At 36.4% G+C, this 26,247-nt stretch overlaps 1 protein-coding gene across 1 annotated transcript in view; it reads right to left on the reverse strand.

The window, feature by feature from the left end:
• Positions 1-26,046, reverse strand: part of LOC140138902 (uncharacterized) — a 56,668-nt gene extending 30,622 nt beyond the window's left edge. Inside the window, exons 1-11 of the mRNA XM_072160687.1 lie at positions 25,893-26,046; positions 20,284-20,409; positions 11,642-11,793; positions 10,367-10,420; positions 7,761-7,877; positions 7,269-7,370; positions 6,895-6,993; positions 5,690-5,788; positions 3,163-3,261; positions 1,327-1,440; positions 111-209 (exon numbers count right to left, since the gene is read on the reverse strand). Coding sequence (XP_072016788.1) covers positions 111-209; positions 1,327-1,440; positions 3,163-3,261; positions 5,690-5,788; positions 6,895-6,993; positions 7,269-7,370; positions 7,761-7,877; positions 10,367-10,420; positions 11,642-11,793; positions 20,284-20,380 — 1,032 coding nt within the window. The 5' untranslated portion in view covers positions 20,381-20,409; positions 25,893-26,046. The remainder of the gene's footprint in view (positions 1-110; positions 210-1,326; positions 1,441-3,162; positions 3,262-5,689; positions 5,789-6,894; positions 6,994-7,268; positions 7,371-7,760; positions 7,878-10,366; positions 10,421-11,641; positions 11,794-20,283; positions 20,410-25,892) is intronic.
• Between the last annotated feature and the right edge of the window lie 201 nt (positions 26,047-26,247).

The following is a 26,247-nucleotide window of genomic DNA, read 5'->3' on the forward strand; positions in this document are numbered from 1 at the left end:
CTTGTATGTGGGTGAAATCCTAAGGCCGGCTTGATCACCAATCAAAATTCTTATAGAGGGTGATAATTCACATAATAGTGCCCATGTGATTAAATACATTGAAATCTTACCTCATCAATGGCATCAATATCAGGGTTCTTGGCTAGCAATAATTGACACCTTTCTAATGACCTGTTGATAGACGCATAGTGTAGTGGCGACCTGTCATGCTGAAATACAATTTTATATATATCATTATTAATAGATATAATTATCAATGATAGTGAATGGAGAGCCCCCAATGACATAAACCAACAAGCCTAAGCACACTTAATTGACAGGAATTTATAGACCACTGTGGACCAAGACACACTTTAAGCTTAAGGTTGGTCTGAACCCTGGAATTATGGAAACTTCCGGGCCTCATAACTGCTAAATTGTTGGTGTAATGTATATAAAAGTATACATTATTTAGAATGGCAAAGACTTAATTGTTGGTGTAATGTATATAAAAGTATACATTATTTAGAATGGCAAAGACTTGATAAGTTCATCTGTGAGGTCAAATTTGGGCCAAAATGCTCATTTTGATGCATCCCTATCCCAAAGTACAAATTTTTAAATTAATAAAAATGTCTTAATTTTGAAGATCTTTCACGCAAAGTTAACTTTCTAATGTAATAATGTTCCAAATCCCCAAAAGTCCACTTTTTACATATATACAATAAAAGGCAATTTTTTCACAAACAGGTCAAAATTTTAAAAATTCCACATCCCTGTGATCCTCGCTACCAGCCTTGCAGCAAGTGCAAAAGAATCGAAACAGGAATATTGCAGCAATACAAGTAACTTAAATAAGTAGCGAAGCTTTTACGACTGGAATCCATTATAAGAAAGTGGTTTCATTAAGGTATCGGATAGCAACGGATTAAAAATATCAATCTTTAATAATTTGCCATAAAATTTGCATTATATCGCAAATTTCAAACAAATCAAAATTATTTGATATCAGAAGGACATTCTTTGTATTCAGAATGCAATTCGATATGTCTGATGTGCTCTCAGGCCCACAAAAATACTGTGCAAAGGTGGGTGACTGACCCCTTAACAGGTGCCCGTCAAATTGAAAGGGGTTGAGCTTTCAACAAGTGTTTTCTGAAGAAGTTACACCTGACGAAAGTTGAACCTTTTCAATCTGACAATGCACCTGTTGAAACTTTGTGCTTGATACTCGTAATGTGTTACCAATGTGTACTAATAATCTTTACTTTTCACAATGCTACTGCGACTTTAGAGTGAAAAAGCCCAATGGTTATATTTTAAATATATCATAAAGACTATACTAACCTTGTCAAAAACATTGACATTTGCCCCAGCACTGACTAGCACATGGCAGATGGCTATACTATCTATTCTAGTAGCTTCATCATCACACGCATAATGAAGGGCACTTTTGGAGTCCTGTGAAAAAAATAATATTATATTATTATTCATGACCTAGCAATGTCCTTACATGCTCTACAGAAGAGGTTCTCAATAGGTGGGTCGCAGGCCAGATCTGGCTTGCTGACAAATTGTGGCTGGCCGTTATACAGGTCTGAAATGTAGAGTAAACATAGCAAACCAAGGTGTATTTGGCCCTCAAACACAAATCTTTGAAATGAATTTGGTCATCCATGTCCCGTGAACAAATATAATTTGAGATCCCCTTAGGGGCGCACCATTAGATTTCAGGGGGGCATGGGAGTTTTTGAAGAAAAAACTTTGCCCACTAGTGAGACGAAAAAAAAAACTTTGCCCACTAGTGAGACGAAAAAAAAAATTTTTGCCTCACTGATGAGTAAAAAAAAAAATTTCCCCACCCAACTTTGTATAAACAGTATACATTAAAATTGAAAAAAAAAATACTTCGCCGCCAAAGGCGGCGAAAAAAAAAATTCTGCCTTTTGAGGCGAAAAAAAAAAAAAAAAATATCGCCACCTTCAAGTGCGAAAAAAAAAAATTCTGCCTGACCCAAACTCCCATGCCCCCCTGAGAATCTAATGGTAAGGTCCCTTAGTGCTGTCGTCAGCACCGTTTTTTAATGTCGACATGTCGATATAATTCGTATACCGACGTCGACATAAAAAAAATTCAAAAAAAAAAAAATGCAATGCATACTAATTCAATGTGTCCCTGACTGTTCCATAGAAGCAAAGGTAATCAAAATGTACAACTTTACCCAACTTTGTAAAAAAAAAATTGGCATTTTCTTTTTTTTTTAGTAGCAGTATTTCTCTGGTTTTTTTTTTTAGAATTTTTTTTTTTGATGTTGACATGTCGGGATACATGCTGATGTCGACATTATGTCGACATAAGGCATGACGACGACGGCACGAGATCCCCTAGCTGCTCTACAGTGGAACACAGCAGTAATTATAGATAAATACTAAAACATATATGCGTTGGAGTACATGTGTGATATTGTCAACACCATAACTCAGACATACACAGAAATCTGTGTATAATTCAGCATTTGGACAGGAACAATTAACAACACCTGTTCCTGGATAGTATTAGTAGACTGAAAACAGACTAAAATACAATATAAACAACCACCACACAAAGAGGTGTAATGAGTCAATCCATGCTTAGATAGTGAAAACTTTATAAAGTGTCTACGGTAATGGCAAGAAAACTGACACAGGTGTGTAGCAGTTGGATAATGTCTATGCTTACAAATATGGGTAGGGGTGTGTTTGTAAAATGTGTAGAACAGGGATTCATGTATGAATGTAAATATGAAACTGGGGATACACCTACAAACAGGGATATCCCCATTTAGTAGAAATCACCAATTTTAATGCTTTAAAGTATCAAAATCGGAATATAGAGTGGGTATAAGGCATTTTTAGCCATTTTTGGTATGTACCCCTATTGCATAGTGTGATAATAAATGCACACTAAATCTCAAGTTCACCGGTGCAACGAGGACATGGTTCTAGACGGCAAATTTTAATTTTCTAACTGATATATGCAAGTAATGATATCTCCATTTTACACATTATAGAATTGTGCAGGGGTGTATCTAATTGCATATACCAATGAAAATGATATGTTTTTATTGATGTCCCCATTTTCATGGTCCCCGTTCTACACATTTTACAAGATGGGATGCGTGTGTGTATACATGTGACACCTTACCTTGTCCATAGCATCCAGTGCTACAATAGCATTAACCAATAGCTTGACACATTCTGATCTATAGCAACATGTAGCCCAATGAAGAGGCGTCTTGTCATACTGAAATACAGAAAAAGTACATAAACTATGTAACAGATTTCTTGTATGCTTGAACAAATTCATCAGGATCGGTAGAGTAAACTCTAGTCTACAGGGATCTAAAAAATCCCTTGGACAAAAACCAACTGGCAACTCTCAAGATCAACGCTGGGACTACTTCTAGCGTTGATTGCCAATAGCAGTCACTACCCATCAAGTGTTGATAAAGACAACAGGTGTTGTTGAAATGTATGCAAGTCAACATTCTGGATCAGATACATGTACTAAGAACCTTATCTACTGAGATTTCTTGCATATCTGACTTAAGTTTGTTCGGCTTATAATAGGCAAAAATTATTTGGTTTTTGTTACTGTGCGCATTTTTAAGTCCCCACGTGCGTTCACATAAATTCACGTAGTGTGCACCAGTCATGCATTACATAACGCAAAAACTAAGCATAAGTGCATGCCATTCTATATCAATACACAATGTTATGATTCTCATTTTTTTCACCTTATATAAGCTAAACAAACTTTATGTGATGCAGGGATGAGTTACTACAGTTTGTGGCAGAGAAGAACAGCAGCTGTTTACATTTTTAGAGCGTGCACAGCGTAAACATGGAAGTGGGGTTCTGATTGGCCGATTCAATCATCTGACAATCATAACAACAGACCGATATTATGATTGGCTAGTTACGCTGGTCTGCGTAGATTGGCACGCTTGAAGGGAACACAGACCTCCGCGTATGCATACCTGCCAACATTGAAAACCTAGAAAACAGAGTACATGGCGATCGTAGGGCGCGAAGCGCCCGTAGTATCGCCTCTGACGGCGGGGTCCAGGGGCTCGCTTAAGGGCCCTTGGTGGGGTCCAGGGCAAAGCCCTGGTCAGGGTTTGAGGGGCGGCCCCAAAGTTAGAGGGTTTCTACACTGTAAAAACCCTTATAAGCCCCTTCACATTAGACACATTTTATAGAAAAACAACAAGGTGAAAATGAAGCCCTAGGCTTTTATACACTTTGAGGAGGGATTTATACTCCATATCTAGCAACAATTTCAACACATATTTGATGACTACAACCTTTGAAAAAATGTGAAAAAACATTCTGGGACCTGTTTTTATAAGTTTGAAAAATATGCTTCCTTCACACAGAAAATGTGCTTTTAAAAATGCAGTTTCCTATACTTTTGTACATAATTAACAAGGCCTACGTGACTGATAAGACATTGATATGATGCACAATACAAAGTTAAAAATTCATAAAAAAAAAAAAAAACATTTAACAAAAAACATGTCAAAGTTTTGTTGAATTTTGAGAAACACTAGATGTATTCTGAAGTGCTAGGATCATTCACAGATGATTTGGAAAAAAAAAATTGAAAACATTACAAAAAAAAATTACAGTTTGTTATCTTTAATATGGAAACCACTAACTAATGTTTACCTCTTCATCTATCACAATATTATACATGCATTGGTTTTCCATGCATTTTATAATATGTGCTAGATGAAGAGGTAAACATTAGTTAGTGGTTAGCATATTAAGGATAACAAACTGTAATTTTTTTGTAATTTTTTCCAATTGTTTTCAAATTAACTGTGAATGATCCTAGCACTTCAGAATAGGTCCAGTGGTTCTCCAAAGTCGCCAAAACTTTGGAAAAGAAATTTTAAAAAAATTATAAAAAAACTTTATTTAAAACTCGGGAAATCGGAGTAACTCCGCGAAAATCGGAGTAGTTGGCAGGTATGCGTATGTCGCTCATTAACATGGCGCTTGCATCGATCTGAGCCAGGGACTGCAGTTCTTCTCTGAAACCAAGTGTATACAACAAATACGACAATGGGCAAAAGTCTGGCTTAGATAACGAGATTAGATCCAAAGAGTACCAATTCAGAATTGTGCTTTGCATAACCAGTGGTGGTGCCACGAGGGGGGGCATGAGGGGCAAATGCCCCCAGTCAGAACTCTTGCCCCCAGTAAAAACCCAAAATTACAAAAATTTCACCATTTTCCGGTAATTTGTTGATTTTGACCCCCCTGAAATTCACTTGGCCCCCTCAATGCTCCCCCGGAAAAAATTCCTGGTGCAGCCACTATGCATAACATTATGGTAAATCCACCATTTTTGTTTGTCACGCATGGAAATAAAAATATTGTACCTCCGGTATTTATCAGCAAAAAACCCCCCAAATATTGAACAATAATATGCCTCTTCAAGCTTAAGCGTTAGAATGGCTTGTGCACACAGCACACATTATCCAAAAGATTCCAAGCTATATAGCCCTCCATGAGCGACACGCAAACATGGTGGAGTCAGTTAGTCTTTGGGCTCAATAAAGAAAAATATTAAAGGGAAATGTCCAACCTGCTCAAGCCAAACTGTAATTACGCCAAGACTTAGGCTACTCCCAATTTGTAAACACAAAACCATAGTTGCTTACCGAATCTGTGACGCCTTTGGATGCATTAGCTTTGAGTAATAATTTGCATATCTCTACATGGCCACCCATAGAGGCATAATGAAGAGGTGTTCTGCCCATCTGAAGAAGAAAACAAATGCAAGTATGAGAACACAATACAAAAACTAAATCCTAGTTTTGTTAATAAAGGTGGCAATGCTATGGAAAGTCAGAAATGTTGGATTGTCATGGATGGAGACCAAAATAATGCACCTCTGGCATTTTTTGTGGGAAGCTGAAATGGAATGGTAAATGCTGTTTACTATAGCAAGACGCTTTATATGGTATAAAGATTTCTACTTATTAGGCCTTTAGATGAAATCAAAACTCGACCGGCGATTGACTGCGGTTCCGTCCGTTGCTATTGTTTTAAATAATGGCAACCGGACGGAACCAGATGGAACCGCCGGTCGAGTTTTGATTTCATCCCTTACATGTTAGAACGTCACACACAGAATGATACAAACACACACTTGATATCTAAATTTGCCAGTATATGAGGTATGTCATTTTGCTTCCATAAGCAAGGGGGAGTGTGTCAGCATAGTGGCTCAGTCATCGCTTTACACCACTGAGGTCCCGGGTTGGAGTCCTAGCCATTCCCAAATGACTTTACATGCATTTGGTTTTCAGTCCATACTTGCTCTCGCAGGTCTTCTCTCTGGGTTGTCCGGTTTCCTCTTGTATCTAAAACTGGGCTTTTTTCACACCTAAGTATATTGATTTGCATATCTTCCTTATTGCACATGACAATGGGAGCACGTGTGGCCGAGTGGATAAGGCGACAGACTCATAATCCATAGGTTGCGAGTTCGAGCCCCGCCGTGCCAACGTGTTGTGTCCTTGGGCAAGGCACTTTATCCTCATTGCCTACTGGGGGATGGGGTTGGGTTGGATTGGATGTTTGTATAGTTGTTTGTTTCAATGTTGCAATATTGGTGCTGATTAAGCTGCTGCCTGCCAAATTGCATTGTGTCTGTTTAGGTGTGTTTAATGTACAATTCTTGCAATTTGACCTGCGGGTCACTATTAGAGTTTGAAATAAAACCTTCCTTTCAAAGGTATTGGAAAATGATGCAAATGGTTTGAGTAACCGATAAGTGCCAATACAAATCCAAGCACCCAACCACAACGTGAGCAACAGGCAAACAAGATGGAAGCCATATTCACACCAGTCATATACATACCTTATCAACAGCATCAGGATCTGCCCCTTTAGTGATGAGAAGCTCACACACTTCACTGCTACCATAAAATGATGATACATGAAGAGCCGTGTGGTCCATCTATTATACAAACAAAATTTTTAGCATTAGGTAATTTGATATACAGTGTGTCGAGATGAAATTACCAAATTTCTCAAATCTTATTTAAAATGTCACCAAAGTATTCAAGCAGTCATAAGCATGCACAAAATGAACTATCTGTACCTCATCTTTGGAAGAGTACAGAGCCTGGGCTTTAAGCAGAGCTTATTGGAGAGTGGACAATACAGTGCAATGCAGAATGACTTTTGAATGTGTTGTTGGAATGAGACCATTTTGGTTGACGGTATACCTACCTCATCTGTAGCTGAGTACTCAGCCTCAGCCTCAAGCAGAGCCTTGCAGCTTTCAACATTGCCAGCTGCAGCAGCCTGGTGAAGAGGACTCCTAGCAGCTTGCTACAATATACAAACAAAAACACAAAATACTGTGATTAATAATCTAGTAATTAATTCAGATTCCTATTGGGCCGCCTGCACAGGTATACTGTCTAGGCTGGTACTGTGCAGTACCACGGGAGTACCAGTGTTGTACCAGCACAGTACATGTACCACTGCTGGTGGGTCCTGTGCAGTAGCAGCTTTGGTACTGTGTACATGTAGGTACATTGGCGACAGTGTACCTGTGCGGGTGGCCACAATAGGATCTTGTAGTGTGTAATTATTAAGGCTCTCACCAATTCCCGGGTACCCGAATTCCCGCCCGTCCTTGGCCTACCCGGGTCAAAATTCACAGGTCAAAATACCCGAAAAAACGCAAAAAAAAAAAATAATAATAATAACCCTTACCGTCTGAACATCACATGTTTCCACTTCAATCTCCTGTATATCTTGTTGTTCTACTATCTTTGTTCCAGGCAAGCCATAATAGGTTTGGGTTACTACCTTGCAGATAGACTTCACAATCTGAAATAAAAATACAAGATGGATGACATGTTTCAAGTGTGTTACGCACACAGAGGAGTAAGATAAGACAGAGCGCGTACCACCCGTCAAAATTTCCGCCTCATCCGATAATGAGGGCCGATTGTTCCATGAAATGCGACAGGCGAGACTGCTACGCAATTACCACGTATTTTTATGGTCTATCGCGTAATCGGGAAAGCACACAACGCTCTAAGCGCTGGCGTGATTGTTTGACACGACACGATCGAACAATCGGCCCTCATGAATATGCGAGAACTGGTAGCATACAATACACGGGGACTTTGACTGGTGGTACGCGCTCTGTCTTATCTTACTCCTCTGTGGTTACGCATGATTGTATTGCATATGTGTGACATGATCAAGGGATATGAGTATAATGTTGAGATTACTCAATTTTAAGTTTTTTACATTGTTGCAATTTTAGCATTTTAGAATTGTTACATTGTTATGCAAATCCCATGATGAGTGAACTTCTGGTCACCAAGAAGTTGCTCAAAAGAATAAGAAACAAAAAAATTTGAGCCCCTTTTTTGCCGATACGTTAAAATGAATATTAGCAACATATATGAATGTCATCACCTGTATAAACTACCCAGTAAATGCAAAATGTTTTTAAAACATTTTAAACAAATATTTTGCATTTTGGTTTTGGTAATAATGTCTTATTAACATAAATGTCAGGTTTCATGAAGGTCATGAAAACATTTTAAAATGTTTTGTATGAAAACACACTGCAACCACATGTTAAAATACAAAAAAAGATTTTGCAAAATAATGTTTGCAAACACTTTTTGCCAAATATTTTATTAACAACACTAGAATATTTTGCAGTTAATGTTTTTGAATGTTATGTGAAAACATTTTACCGTATTTCATCGAATAGTCGCCCCCCCTCAAATAAACGCCCCCCTCCAATTTTTTCAACCAAGATGTTTCAAAAATTCCGATATTTCCATGCTATCTTGTGTAGTAAGCTTATCAAGTTGCTCACATGGTCGCGAGTAGCAGCAATAAATGGCGCTGTCTTATCTTACTCCTCTGTGGTTACGCATGATTGTATTGCATATGTGTGACATGATCAAGGGATATGAGTATAATGTTGAGATTACTCAATTTTAAGTTTTTTACATTGTTGCAATTTTAGCATTTTAGAATTGTTACATTGTTATGCAAATCCCATGATGAGTGAACTTCTGGTCACCAAGAAGTTGCTCAAAAGAATAAGAAACAAAAAATTTGAGCCCTTTTTTGCCGATCGTTAAAATGAATATTAGCAACATATATGAATGTCATCACCTGTATAAACTACCCAGTAAATGCAAAATGTTTTTAAAACATTTTAAACAAATATTTTGCATTTTGGTTTTGGTAATAATGTCTTATTAACATAAATGTCAGGTTTCATGAAGGTCATGAAAACATTTTAAAATGTTTTGTATGAAAACACACTGCAACCACATGTTAAAATACAAAAAAAGATTTTGCAAAATAATGTTTGCAAACACTTTTTGCCAAATATTTTATTAACAACACTAGAATATTTTGCAGTTAATGTTTTTGAATGTTATGTGAAAACATTTTACCGTATTTCATCGAATAGTCGCCCCCCCTCAAATAAACGCCCCCCTCCAATTTTTTCAACCAAGATGTTTCAAAAATTCCGATATTTCCATGCTATCTTGTGTAGTAAGCTTATCAAGTTGCTCACATGGTCGCGAGTAGCAGCAATAAATGGCGAAAATCTGCATCCGAACCCGGAAGTGAACCAAAAGTCAGTGTCAAAAGGTCATAGTTCGTCATTTTAGCGTGACTTTTAAGCTTACCTAATGATTTTAACGGGAATTTTCGTACTAAAATGACCTTGAATAAACGCCCCCTTTGGGAAAATGTAACGCTCCCGGGGGCGTTTATTTGACGAAATACGGTATACCATTTATATACTTCTTACACCTGTATTTAATGTGACATTTATGGAAACCTTCTCTAACTTTTGCAAATAATGTTGAAAATGTTTTGTTCTGGCTGGATATGTATACAGAGATGCCAACATTCGAGAATAGGAAATAAGAAGGTTTTTAGCCCAAAAATCAGATGGGTCCAGAGGCCGCCTTAGGCCCCCTGACAGGGGTCGAATGCCCCCCCCCCTAAGCTCCTGGCCCAAAATAGGCTAAAAATAAATTAAAATGTGTAAATTTGGACAATAAAACTGCCTGAATTCAGGCAAAAGCCTGAAAATTCTCATGCCTGAGTTTATGCATTTTTTACATAAAATTGAGAGGAGTTTGAGAAGATGGGGAGTTAGGTCTGTTTTTCAGGAGCTTCCCGACCAAATCGGGAGGGTTGGCATCTCTGATGTACAATGAATAATGTGTGTGGGTGCGTAAAACACTGATAACAACAACAGCAATAATAACAAAAGTAATTAAAAAATAATAGTAATTAATTGTAATCCACCAATTGATACTTACAGCGGCAACATATAAATCACTGCAGAAAAACTTGTGTCTATTTAAAGTACTCTCCTGCAAAAAAGACAATATTGAACATTTAAATTTCATTTTATATTTTTGAAGCAATAATTTAGAGGGAATTAATTTATATTGCCCAGTCAAATTAAGGGCTGGGGTATGAACGTTTGGACAGTATTTATTGTGGGACATTAGAGCACATCAGACATATCGAATTGCATTCTGAATACGAAGAATGTCCTTCTGATATCAAATAATTTTGATTTTTGAAATTAAGCAATGTAATACACATTTTATGGCAAATCATTAAAAATTGATATTTTGATATTTAACAGTACTGTAAATCTGATGATTTATACCTAAAGTGTATGTAGGTGGGATGAAAAGTCGACGATCAATTGAAAAATTTGACCTTTTTCGTATTGAAGATATGGATTTTTTTTCCCAAAACACCAAAAAAATTAGGGCTTTTTGGGAAAAAATCCATATCTTCAATATGAAAGGTCAAAATTTTCAATTGATCGTCGGCTATTCCTCCCAGCTACATACACTTTAAGAATAATCATTAGATTTATAAAATTTACTTTGAGGACTGTTATATATCAAAAATTTGAAAAATATCAATTTTTTATAATTTGTCATAAAATTTGTATTATATTATAAAAATTATTTGATATCAGATATACATGCTTCAGATTCAGAATGCAATTCGACACGCCTGAGGTGCTCTCATGTCCCTAAAAATACTGTCGAAACGCTCAAAACGCTCATTCCAGATCCCTTAAGGAAATAAGGGGTTAACCCACCACTAATCGTAAAGAATCCATTAAGCATTTCTTTTAATCATTTAATTCATTTCAGAAAGCATAAATAACACAGCAAAAGTCCAAGAAAATCCAAGTTGTGGAACTCCTAATTTGCATGAATCCAAAATGGTCCCTTATGTAGGTGTGAAATTTCAAAGTTGGTCAACTGGTCCATATCAATGTATTACTCGCATCACATGGATTCCGGAAAAAAAAAGTTTGACCTGTCTCCAACATACAGTTCTTGAGTTATAGGCAAAATTTCAACAAGAAAAAGTCAGAATTTTGGGGTCTACAGGTGTCTACAACTAAAAAATGCTCCAATTTTAATCAAGCCGTTCTTTTGGCAAAAATAAATCAAAATGAGAAACGTTGCATTGTTTTGGATGTTTTGTTACACAAAATAGGTCAAGGTCTACATGTACAGGCCCGTCTACAGGGCTCAATATATTGCATTTTTCATCATTACCTGATCAGGTTTCATATTTTCAGTAATTGATGGTTTGAGGCAGCAATTAACATTGGCACCTCTGCTTATGTATTCCTTCAATAGTTCAGTAGAGGATTTTGTGTTGTAACCAGCATGAACCCATAGCTGCCAGCTGAGAAATTCAAGATCCTCTGGAATAGAACAAAAATATAATATGTTGTGTAATGGAGGTTTTTAAGGCAGCTATTTACATCAGCATGTTTGCTATTATTCAGTACACATAGAATATAAGAATATAGAATAGTGGCTGTGTACATGTATATGTTGAATTGTAGCCAGCATGAACCGAAAGCTGCCAGGAGAAATTGAAGATCCTCTGGCATAACAACAACAGCAACAACAACAACAACAACAACAACAACAACAACAACAACAACAACAACAACAACAACAACAACAACAATAAATTATATAGTATAAATTGCAGTTGCACATGCTAAATGCATTCTAAGATTTGAAAAATATGGATCAACAACAACAACAACAACAACAACAACAACAACAACAACAACAACAACAACAACAACAACAACAACAACAATAAATTATATAGTATAAATTGCAGTTGCACATGCTAAATGGATTCTAAGATTTGCAAAATATGGATCACCAAAAATTTGTCTTTTATTATTAATTATAGAGAGGATGATATTAAAACCCTGAACATTATTTTGAAATTTTGTTTACAATCAAAAACTGGAAGGGTTTTGATTAAAATGGTGCTACTCAAGAATATCAAAGTGTGTTTATTTCTAAGGGGAAATATTACAAAATTGAGACCCATACCCCTCAGGATTAATGGTTCATTCTAAATACAAACAGGGGTAGCGCTAGGTTTTCAAATAATGGGTCAAAAATTCAAAATTTTGTGAAACTATGGATCCAAAACAATAGAAATAAAGGGTTCAAATGACCCTTTAGCAACCTTTAAATGGTAATTTTGTGTGCCAAAAGCTAAAAGAATGCGCCTATGACCCCATGGCGCAAGTTAGCGCTACCCCTGAATACAAACCCTAAAACTGACCTAAACAAATCCTACCCTACCCCAAATAACCTGCTTGGCTTCCCTTATCATGCTTTTATAGTAATCAAGAAGGGGATATAAAATATACAATGTACATGGCTCAACCTACATTCTATGGACCTTATCATGCTTTTATAGTATTCAAGAAGGGGATATAAATTATACAATGTACATGGCTCAACCTACATTCTGTGGACCTTAACCACCTTTGTAACATTGCTCTAATTTTGTAAGATCTGATCTCATATCCAGCAGTATACCAAGCTGTAAGCCAAAATGGTTGCAACTCCAATGGCACAGTTCATAACCCCCACTGAATAACCATATCTAAAAATGTCACCTCAAGTTCTGGATTATGAGTTTTTGTACCCAACACATAGAAAGTTCATATAAGAATGTACAAAATATTGGGGTTATCGAACTATGTCCTGCCAGACAGTATGTTCCAGACCCTATAGTGACACATTTGAAACCAACCTCCAGGTGGTTCAGATTTCACCAGATGCAAACACTCCCACACATTCATGAGAAATTGAAATGGACAAATATAATCTATGTATTAATTGCCATGCAGATGACAATCACACATTCAATTTCCATTATTATGTTGATACTGTATGTATCCCATATCTGTTTATTCGAGTTGTATATCCCCGGGGGAGGCACTCCCTATCTGAAATGGCAGGGATGTGCCTCGGCCATGTTAAAGTAGGGGCATTCAGGTCAAATGTACAATTACAAAAATATGGGGTCATTCAGTACACAACCTGAATAAAAATGGGGTCATTCGGTATGAAACTTTGAAAAAAGGATGGTCATTGGGGTAACAAAAAGTAAAATGGGAGTATCATTAAGTACACGTAAATAAGTGCCAAACTGCGTAAAAACAACTTGGCCACCTTGGAAATGTGAAATATCTCATTATTTCTGGAGGAGAACACAAATACCACCTAAATTTGGGAATTAAAAGGGCGTAATTGGGTATAGCAGGAAATAGAAAAAGGGGGTCATTGAGTACATGAATTTTTTTAAAGGGGGTCATTGGGTAATAGGTAGGACCATAACACAAAAAAGGGGGTCATTGGGTACAAGCCGGTTTGAAAAGGGGGTCTATCCCGAGGCACATGATGCATATCTGTCATGGAAGTGCCCCCCCCCCCCGGCCCCGGGTGTATATCATCCGCATATAAGGAGCTTCCTAAGTATCAAAGGGAAGAATGTTTTCTTCTAGGGGCTGTGCAATAATTATGAGCCCTCAGGGTGGGGGGAATTTCCAAACGGCCTGCCAAAAATTGCTCGACCTACCAAAAATTGCTTTCCCCCCTCTCAGCCCGCCAAAAAATCTTCCCCCCCCCCCCTTGCACATGGCAAATTTTTTGGATCCCAATTTGCAAACCTTAAATGGTCTCGATATAATGATGCGAGCAGAGCGAGCAGGAAAATTTGCATATTAAACCATTTCTGTACTGTTTTTAGAGCGTATGATTTAAAAGGTGCCCCATGAATGTATGCGAAAAATCGCTTTCCCCCCCTCTTGGCTCGCCAAAAATTACTTTCCCCCCAATTTTACCCTCCCCACAGGCTCATTGTAACGGCCTTCCCTGTATGCCTTAATATGTAAGTACCCCTTAGGATTAATGGTTCATTCTAAATACAAACCCTAAAACTAACCTATATATTCTTGTGAACAGATTTGCGTAAATCAAAGTAGTTTATAATTATATGTCCACAGAAGTTGATTTGCAAGAATCAAATGATTCCTGCAAATTTATTCTGCAAGAAAAGAAAATTTGCATATTTAAAGGGGTACTACACCCCTGGCCAATTTTGTGCCTATTTATGCACTTTTCTCAAAAATTATAGCGCATTGGTGACAAGTAAGATATAATGTATATTATAGGGGCAAGGACTACACCTACTGCACTGAAAATTCAGCAACTCAAGGCAAGTAGTTATTGATTTATTGATCAAATATTGGTTTTCCCTCATTTTTGACTGTAACTCCACAACTGTTGTCTGTGCTGAAATAAAATTTCTAGTGCAGTAGTTGTAGTCCTTGCCCTTATAATATAATGATCTTACTTGTCACCAATGCGCTATAATTTTGAGAAAAATGCAAAAATAGGCACAAAATTGGGCAGGTGTAGTACCTCTTAAAGCATTTCTGTAGGCCTACTGTTTCCCTAAGCCTTTTTAGAGCATTTTATTTAAAAGGTGCCCCATGAATGTGTGTCAAAATATCCTGCCCTCCCCCTCGGCTGGCCAAAATTGCTTGCCCCCCCCTTCGCTCGCCAAAAATTTCTTTCCCCCCAATTTTACCCTCCTCCAGGGCTCATAATTATTGCACAGCCCATAAGTTAAAAATGGACCCAAGCAAGTATTATGCAATTGTTTTTCTATCTTTAGAGTATTGTTATGACTTATGAGTCGCAATGAACACACCTAAAATCTCAAAAGGGTCTTTTTTCACAGCCGGCCGAGATATGGGAGTATTTCGCTTATGGTAGCAAAAACAGGGCAAGAAAGGGTACATGTACCTTTAATAATCACACACATATAACTTAAAAAAGGTAGCTATAACACAGCGTTAAAATGCCAACAAAAATCGGTTGAAATTAAGGTGAAATTTCGGGGGAAATTGTGCTCAAAAACTCGTCAAAACATGTACTTTTTTGGGCGGGTTTAGGTGCGTTCATCACAACTCACACTAAAATACTTGCTTAGGGTAGGAAAACAACTGTGTAAGGACTTGCTTTGGGGCCAATGTACACCAATGAAACATACTTGCTTTGGGTACTGTACTTTTTTAAAGTCCTTGTATGTGCGGGTGCCGGGTGATATACAACTTGAAATACCCCCCCCCCCCTCCTGCCGGATTGTTTCATAAAACTGTGTACATACCGGTACATATAATTGAGGGTGTAATTTGGGTGTTAATTTGTATTTTTATTGGGACACCATATATTGCCATGCATTGGCATACCAATTCCAATACTACTCAATGGCAGTGGGCACATCATTAATGTTATACCATATTGTTTGTAATAAACGCTCCCCCTCTAATAAACGCCCCCCTCCAATTTTTCTGTGATAAATTGACAAAAATGCAAACATTTCCATGCCATATCGTGTAGGTACATGTAAGCTTAAAACTTGCATCGGTCATATCAGTCACGATCACTAAATTGAATGGACAAAACCTATCATGACTCAACTCCCATCCATTTCATTGCCTAATTATGCTAGAATTTCACTAATTCAATGCACTTACAGGTGTAATTTTGTTGTATTTCCCACAAAAATATCATTTTCCGTGGGCGCCGCCATCATGTATAGTCGTAAATCCCTCCTTTTAATAGGAGCACCATCGGGAAATTGAACCCGATTTTTAAGCTTTTTCACTGACAATTCACTTCCAATAAACGCCCCCCTTTTGGAAAAATGCAACGCCCCCGGGGCGTTTATTACAAACAATACGGTATGCAATATTCTTTACACCTGTTGTTTACAAGTATAGCTATAATTGGAATTTTATACTATAAAGTTAAAGGGGCATTGCAAAATGTCACAAAAAATGCGCCCTCAATTTTGGTCCAGATTCTACCATGTGTGCAATGTTTGGCCATACTAATCAGCATCTGAAATAGTAAAGCTGAAACAGCATCTGTCATGTAAAATTGTATGATTTTGTAAATAATGTCTGGATCCAGACATCCCCCCGGTCATCTTTCTACATGTACATGTATAAACATATGTGTACGTTAGTCCATACTAATTAGCATCTGAAATAGTAAAGCTGAACCCCAGCTGAACAGCATCTGTCATGTAAGACTGTATGATTTTATAATTAATGTCTGGATCCTCCAGACATATCCCCCCACATGGTTCAATGAGAAAAGCTTAAGGGGGTACTACACCCCTGCCCAATTTTGTGCCTATTTTTGCATTTTTCTCAAAAATTATAGCGCATTGGTGACAAGTAAGATATATATGTTATAGGGGCAAGGACTACAACTACTGCACTGGAAATTTTATTTCAGCACAGACAACAGTTGTAGAGTAACAGTCAAAAATGAGGGAAAACCAATATTTGATCAATAAATCAATAACTACTCGCCTTGAGTTGCTGACTTTTCAGTGCAGTATATAGTTGTAGTTCTTGCCCCTATAATAAACATATCTTATTACTTGTCATCAATGCACTATAATTTTTGAGAAAAATGCAAAAATAGGCACAAAATTGGCCAGGGGTGTAGTACCCCCTTAACGCGGTATATGTACCCACAATGTTCCTTATTTTCTGAAAATTCAATAAAAAAAAAGCAACATTGTCTGTCATGTCTGCACATGATTTTATTTTCCCGAGAAATCTCCAGAGCTCCTATTTTTAAAAGATGTAATTCCCAATTTAGCTGATGCACAGTATGACTGAGAGGTCTCCTTTACAGATCTTCTTCAGCAATCAGCAAATGGGCCATTGTAGCCATGCTTGTATAACAATTGTGTACTATGTACACATGTACTGTATGTCTGAAAAGTATGATAAATTTGTAATGTTGGAATTATTTTAGATAATTCAGGTATTTTCTCACAAGTTTCTTTAATTAATTTTCCATTCTGCCCCAAATTTCTCTTTTTTAAGTAAATTCAGTCTATTTTTCCCCCACAAAGACCACAATGGGTACAATCAAATGAGAATGTTTGTTAGATATTATTTATACACACACAACTCTGACAATGAGTATTATCACTGTAGCTACAGAGAAGGGGTTAAAAACAGATGCATGACTGTTTCACCCAGGAGCTTAATTACTTCCATCGTTATGTTAACGAGACTTTTATTACAAAATAGAATTAGAACTTAACCCAGATGGAGCTCTGATTGATGAACTGGATAATTGGTATACTAATTAAGATAGCTTTACATACATGCAAGTACATCTACAAAGAATTTACATCAAGAAGAATTTTATCAATCTACTCTCATAAATTGTATTGTAAGATAGTATGGTGGGCTTGCTACAAACACTCAATTACATTCTTTACAGCGCAAATTACATGTTTTAATTTTTCTTCCAAATTTAAATGCAGTTTTTGACATAATTTTTGACAATTTTTTTTTTGATTTTTGATTTGGATTGGAGTTCCTGGACTTAGAGCCAAGAGCAGTGTTGGAAATAGCTGGTATTGCGTAGCAAAATGTGACACAATTTTATTAATTTGCTACACAATTTGGAGTTGAGTAGCATTTTTATACATGTAAGATGTACAATAAGGCCTAAAAAAAATTGTTTGATTAGCGTAACATGAAAAAAAAAAATTAGGTAGGTTTTTAAGCTAAAAATCATGATTTTTTTTCTTTTTTCCTTAAATTTTAATTTTTTTATATTTTTTTATTCATTTTTTGCAAAAAAATAAGAAAAATTTTGAAGGTAGGGCCTATTTTTAGGGTCGGTCGGGTTACGCCAATCAAACAATTTTTTTAGGCCTAATTACACAAGTAGATTAGTAAATTATGCGGTGCAAAAAATGTGTCGCTGCCAAAAGGGCTGTTCTCTGAACTGGGGCTTGCTGGCTTTTGCTGTGTTTGTAAAAAAACCAGAAGTGCGACAAACTAGGGGAAACAAACCCATGAACACCCATTTAAGAGGCTGTTGTGGTTCTTATAATAATACTTTTTTTTTTAAATATCTTTGTAAAATGACCCAAGATGACCCCACACATATATGTACAAGAGTCATTGTGGCCAAGTCCCATTGAAATCCATCAAAGCATCGGGTCTGTCATCCTTTAAATTTGGTTTAAATTAAAGTTGGGTAGTTTTTCAGAGTCCCAATACCACATCCCCACCCAAACCAAAGTTGACACCCCCCGTTTCCAAGCTTGGTGTGGTGGGATAACTATACTGCACCAAAAAAGTATCCTTACACTTGAAAACAACATCACAATTTCAAAACTGAACAATATTGGTTTTTTTTTTTAAATAGATGCACTATCCAATGCTGCACATTATGACACCACCTTGAATCCAATGTGACCTCCAGAAGTAAAGTTACAAGCAATTGAATAGACGAAGGTCCAGTTTTACAAGTGACAATCTGGCCTATACAAGGCGCAAAAAGATTCCAACAAGCACAACACACTTTCTTTGATGAAACTTTATTTTTAGCAGTTTTTAGTTCAGTTTTTAGTTCTCTGTACTTCTATTTTATTTGTCAGTTCTTTTTTTTCAGTTTTCTTTTCTTCCTTTTGTTTTAAATTAAAGGCACGCATAAATTAGCCATTCACCACTTTCAAACCGAGATGTCTAGTCCTTGGAGTTTTGTATAGGCCAGTTTGTCACGGTGACATCCCGCTATCTCTAAGGTCCGCTATCTCTAAGGTTCGCTATCTCTAAGGTTCGCTATCACTAACGTGTAAAGTCTATGGAGATCAGAATCCCGCTATCTCTAATTGAGAAAAAGGTTCGCTATACCTAAAAAAAAGGTCCGCTACTTCTAAGGTTCGATATCACTAATTTAGAATAAGGTTCGCTAGTTCTAAGGTTCGATATCACTAATTTTAAATAGGGTTCGCTATCACTAATTTAAAATAAGGTTCGCTATCACTAATTTTGAATAAGGTCCGCTATCACTAATTTATTGAAGGTTCGCTATCTCTAAGGTTCAAGTTATCACTAATTCCAATAAAGGTCCGCTATACCTAAGGTTCGCTATCACTAATTTTGTTTAAGGTTAAGCTATCCCTAATTAATTAAGGTTCGCTATCTCTAAGGTTCAAGCATCACTAATTTCGATTAAGGTTCGCTATACCTAAGGTTCGTTATTACTAATCTTAAATAAGGTCCACTATCTCTAATTTTAAATAAGGTCCGCTATCTCTAATTTCAAATAAGGTCCGCTATCTCTAATTTTAAATAAGGACCGCTATATCGAACCTTATTTGAAATTAGAGATAGCTAACCTTATTTAAAATTAGAGATAGCGAACCTTATTTAAAATTAGAGATAGCGAACCTTATTTGAAATTAGTGATAGCGAACCTTAGAGATAGTGAACCTTAGAGATAGCGAACCTTAGAGATAGCGGACCTTATTTAAAATTAGAGATAGCGAACCTTAGGGATACCGGGATTGTTAAAATTAGAGATAGCGGACCTTATTTTAAATTAGTGATAGCGAACCTTAGAGATAGCGAACCTTCAATAAATTAGTGATAGCGGACCTTATTTAAAATTAGAGATAGCGAACCTTATTTAAAATTAGTGATATCGAACCTTAGAAATACCGAACCTTTTTCAAAATTAGCGATATCGAACCTTAGGTATAGCGGACCTTTTTCGTAATTAGTGATAACGAACCTTAGAGATAGCGAACCTTAGAGATAGCGAACCTTAGAGATAGCGAACCGTAACCGTTTGTCACTTTTACAACTGGACCTTGGTCTAATCAAATGCTTGTAACTTTGCTTCTTGAAGTCACATTGGATTCAATGGGGTGTCATAATGTGTCGGATTAGTCAAAACTTTTAAGGGCCCCCATTTTTGCAACAGGCCCCCCAACAAGTGTTTGTGAACGGTCCCTAACTCTGGCCACTTACCATCTTGTTTAGGCCTTTTCTCAGGCATCATCTCTACATCTTGGCCTGGTCTCTTCAAAGAACTGCTTACTGTGCCATTCATCTCATCCTCCATCATGACAAATCAAGATGGTACAAGACACTAGTCTGCAATAGAGTGAAATGTGAGTGCCAGTTAGAATTCATGTACAATGTAATTTACTGTACTATGCGATCCTCTTCTATTTTAAAACATCCACCACCAACTTTCTTCAAAGAAAAAGTGATCAAAATGCAGAAATTGCAATGTCATACATGTATGTACAATGTAGCATATACAGGGTGATTAAAAAAAAGTGCAATAGATGTTGCTGGTCTTTTTCATTTGCACAGCAGTAGAGCTGCTAAGAATATGCGATTTTGAAGGCCAAAAATCGCACCTGATTTTAAAAAAAAAAAAAAAATCCGTGATTTCCCATTTTTTTTTTTTTGCGAATTTTAATTTTTTTGTCACGGATTTGGAGAGTCCCTGAGGGCCTGACCTAACATCAAGTGCTACCATCATTTAAAAAAGAAATAAAAGATTTAAAAATAGCGTTTTTTAAAAAGTATTTTGTGGATTTGTAGAGTCCCTTGACCTACAATGTAGAGGGTCAAAACCACTAAAAACGAGCAATTCGGCGAAAATCCTGTCGCAACCATTCAACTTAATATATTGTACCAATGTGGATCGTAATATAAGGAAATGATATTGGAATATCTTTAACACATAACAGGCTATAATATCTGAAAATTTGATCATTCAAATCGTATTATTTTGGAAGTAGCGATGTTTGAAGTTGGCTGAGTGCAAAACCCTATGTCGCAAATCATGAACTTCACATATTTGTGTAATGTGCTTAAAAGGAACACAATGAATATGCCTTGAAAAAGTATTAAAATGTACTTTATAGTGTATTCCTGCAAGAAAAAAAGGAAAACACCATCCCTAAATTATAACAGATGATTTATTTACAATTGAAATTTTTTTTATATTTCAATGTTTATAATTTTTATTCATTTCAGCAAACAAATTAAGAAAATCAGCAACAAATCACATCAAGACAGCAAAAATTAGAAATACAAAGTTATGCAGTCACACTACCAAACATTCTAGATACATGATAAAATTACCAAATCAGTCGAAAAAAATAATAATTATACAGAAAGTCCGATACACATTACATCCTAAACAAGACAAGATAAAACAGAAAATTAGATGTCAAATCTCCATTTACGAAAGTGGCAAGAGAGTTTGTTTTTCTTCTTAGCAATGAAATACTCTGTTTCTCTATTTATTTTAATAAAAGCCTTAAGACCAATACTGGTGGGAGGTTTGTTTTGAAATTTACACACATAAATATAATATTTCACACTCAAGAACAAGTATGTCAAAAACATGTCATCGGGCACCCCAAAATTTTTATCAAATGTTGAGATATCAAAATCAATATCATCTTTATTTCTAATAGTTTTAACTATACATGTATCATCCCAAACCTCACAATCACAAAAAACATGGGTTATTGTTTCTGACATCTTATTGCAAAAGGTACATTCCGGCGAGTCCCTCCTTTTAATTTTGAACAAAAAATCATTGAAAGCAATAGCTTTGTGAAAGACTTTAAAATAAAATGAACAAAATCGAGAATCAATTGAACATTTAAAATTACGAAGATGAATTTGTTCCCATTCCAAATCCTTAGGGTCATTAACAAACTCATTCCAAAAACACACACGCTTTTTAGGAACACATTTCTCAATCATGATAGAATAAGCATATCGAGGAGTTTTTGGAGCTTGGATAAGGTTATCAACCAGATTATTAAATATGTCAGAGCTAGAAATATCAAAGTTTGGATTATCAATCCAGATAGAGGGAACATTTTTCATAAAAAAATTAAATTTCTTCCTATCACGATTAGAAATATCAAAATCAAGAATTAATTCTTCAAACAATTTACTACCTGGATGGGGAGGATTAAGTAAATTAGAGTCACGCGGTAGCCGTGACCAGCAAGTTTTTAAAAAAAAGACTGTTAAAGAAGACTAAGAAGATGCTCCCGCGAGACTATATTTACACCTAACATTAAAACACTTGACTTCTATTGTTCTATGATATTTTTCGCTGGGTGCAAACTGTATCTAAAACCATGTTTAATGTTATTTAGAGTCCCAAATGTAATATCTTGACAACTCATTAATTCAAAAAGGGACACCAATCCTACAGTCAACCATTGTTTAATAATAAACAAACACTTTTGCTTCATTTCACCCGGTATTTCATAGCGAAAATTGGTGGAAAATAATGCTGATCCAGAATTTTTGGACAAGGCTACAGCACTAGCGGGCAATCACCTACACACTACTTTTTTCAGATTTACTTCCAATTATACCCTAGCATTTTCTGAGATACCCTACATAAAAATTCTGAGCCCCATTCGCCAAAAAATCAAGTTTTTCACAATTCTTTTGTTCTTTCCGGACGATGCACCCATTCATATAATAAATAATGTACTTCGACACAGCAATTTATATCAGAGTCCCGTAGCTCAATGGTTTCAAGGCGTTCCACTCCGGATCCGGGGATCCGAGTTCAAACCCGATGACCAACTGCTTTTTCAATATTGTATTAAACAATAATTTTATTGTCATTAATCAAGGATAACACAATTTTAATCATCCAGTGCTATTGTGATATTATTTTTTTTATCAAAGCAAGATGTTTGATTCTCAGGTTTATTATTTATTATATTAATTTACGTGCTCATATTTGTCTGGGTCAGAATTCGAAATGTTATCTCTGATTTTATATGTGTAAACATGACTAGAATAACATTTTATTTTTCCCATTTTTGGAAATCCGAATTGCTCGTTTTTAGTGGTTTTGACCCTAGAGTGAAGTACTGCAATCATTTGTGGTTGATTTTTAAAAAAATACGAAAAAAAATTCAAAATCACAAAAACAAACAAAAATTATAATTTTTTTTAAAATGTCAAAGAAACGCATTTGGAGCCAAAATACACAAATTTTCATGTGCTCGCAATATGGAAATGTGTCTTGAACTCTTTATCATTTAGTGTGGATGTTTCATTGTGTCGTAAATTTTGAGCTGTTCCTCTATGTGTCATTTTTATCATATACATGTACATTGTACATGTAACCCGGGAAGCATAATTATATTTTTAAACGGCTTAGAATGTTTCCTTGAATTTGACATCAAAAGAAACCGAATTATAGAACAAAAATTTACATTATATATTTACATATGGCCATGTGTTTTGAACTCGCCACCCAAAAAGGGTGGCGGCATTGCATTTTTCCAGATCCTTCCACCAAAATGTTTATAACTTGACAACCACATGTACTACAGACATATGTGTGGTGTCAATTTAAAGCTGAAACTCCATACTACATGCTGTGCGAAATTCATGAATGTGTGTTTTAGGGTGTTGGAGATATGTCCATTTGTTTTTGGAATATTCAGGGTGGCGGTGGCTGAGGAAGCGGTGGCTGAGGAAGCGGGCTGTACAAATCCTATGGAAGACACAGCATCATGAGCATTGCCGTTATATTTTTTTAATTGCTCCCATTTACAAATTAAAAGGCCCATCTCCATGTAACTTGGACCCAAGTGTCCATAAGTAAAGAGGTATTAGATAAGCTATGTTTTAGGTCAAAGGCGGGGTCAAAGGTCACAGGACAAAGGTCATTTAAAAAGGTCATTTTCCGAAAAAGTAAGAAAATAGGTATATATGCCCTACCCCTATACAAGTATACATTTTCTGAAGGGAAATTTAATGGGGAGTTCAAATATGATGAGCAATTAAAGATAGGGGCAGAGGTTAAAAAAATATGGCTTGAAAGATAACAAATGAAAAAGTAAAATTTTAGCTGACAATTTCAGTCGGGACAACTTAACAATACCCCCTACAATTTTTTAAATGGCATATTTGGATTCCTCATGCAATTTCCTTTCAGGAAATGTATAGTTTGTATGGGGTGGAGTGCATATTTAACATTTTATGTCAACATAAACCTCGGAAGGCGTAAATAAGCTCAAAAAGGCTGCGCAACGCAAAATGGGGCGAGTTCAAGACACATGGCCATATAGATGAAGTAAAAACTGCGGCACCAGAATCAAAAATTCAAGAAAAAACATAAAAATTTTTTAAGGATAGGTTATTTATTTTTTGGGGGTTTGGAGTACCGGTAGTCCTGGACCTAAAGCAAAATGCTAGGACCATCGACCATCCATGGTTGTCCTACCGGTACATGTCCTGTCTGGACACATCACACTTCACGTGAGATGTGTCCTGCTATTCGGCAAACTCCGTTAAGCAGTCGAAGTACTTCGAGGACAGCCCGTCACTTTAAGCTGCCTGAGAACACCTTTGTACTTAACGAAACCACGTACTCACTAACTTCAACTTGCACTATTCATAACATAAAACATATATATTAATTATTACCGATCCTGCAGAATAACTTACATATATTGTCAATTTTATGGAATCCCGTTGCTGAGAATCAACAATTCCACAGAGAAACGTCAGACATGCTTCATAAATCACAGCTGTTACGCCAAATTTATACCACTCGCTCGTTTTTACAGAAAAGCGATGCAGCATGGCACCGCAGTGCACCAGGACGTGCCGTGTGCAAAATTTCTAACAGGCGCCATAACCCGTTTTGTGATTGGTTCATTGGCCATTTATCGCAATCGTGAAGCCAATCAATGAACGCGACGGCCTTCATGGGTAATGTAGATCCGACCACGAAAAGCGAAGTACGTCTAACCAGATTAGTTAAAAAAAACTACTTGGACCAGTCAGCGTGCTCAGTTCTTAACAGCCACGCCGCAGGTGATTTCCATGTGGTGTTTCAGCGATGGAGTATAAATTCAGCTTGACAACTCATCTGGCAGTTGCAAGGACAATACACGGAGACAATCACTGACACTACAACCAGCTACAACAATGAATCTAATGGCTTGTTTATGACATGCATCGGGTGGATTTTACGATTGAGGTAAGATTTTCGGCCTGTCCCGGCGTGAATATTCTCATTTTTCTTCATCGAAAATGCTAGCGATATGACCAGTTTTTTGCTGACAATTTGATAACAAGATACTTTCATACGTCATAGGGTAGAAAAGATAGCTGTACAATCGTCCAAAATATACATTTTGATATAGGCCTAAAATTATCGGCACAAAATCTTTGGTCCATACATTGCCAAAAGCTTGGGATGTTATACGTATACGGTACATGTACAAAAATAAATAAATTTATTTAAAAAAATATTTAAATAAAATGAAAAACAAGGCTCTTAGGATAGAGAAGTATATAAAAAACCATACGTACTCTTAAAAATATATAACTCACCATACCCCAAGCCGCCATCCATGCTACAAAAACCAGCAAAACAAACACACCCTTTGAACCCTAAAATCCCTATGATCTTCAACACATGAAATGAACATCAACATGTCCATTCGTGCATTGACGTTTCTGATTCAATATACGACATACAACAAGAAGACATGCATCAATCAATGATACACAACATAAAACACTATTACAATAACTATTTAATGTACTAAACATACCTAAGTTATCTTCAAAAGCTGCAGAAACAGAAGAAATCTACGAACTGTACAGTGCGTCCAATCAAAATTGTACACACACCAAAGGCATCGATCATTGCTGGTTCCTTGTATTATTATCAGCCAGCATACCTTATACGCATTGTTGGATAAAATTAGAAAGCCAGCTAAAATTTCACCTGCCTTGATTGGGAGACGAGCTATCTACATGATATTGATACGAGCTGCTAATTTCCTATGAATAATTAATTAAATGACGTATACAGCGTTCTAGGTATTCTGTGCAGTACACAAGGCGGTAAAGGAAGCACCTAGTCGCACTTGTTCTCGCTGGGACAAGAGGGATTATAACTTCCCA

The sequence above is a fragment of the Amphiura filiformis genome, chromosome 18 (genome assembly GCF_039555335.1).
Source record: "Amphiura filiformis chromosome 18, Afil_fr2py, whole genome shotgun sequence".
NCBI classification, from domain to species: Eukaryota; Metazoa; Echinodermata; class Ophiuroidea; order Amphilepidida; family Amphiuridae; genus Amphiura; species Amphiura filiformis.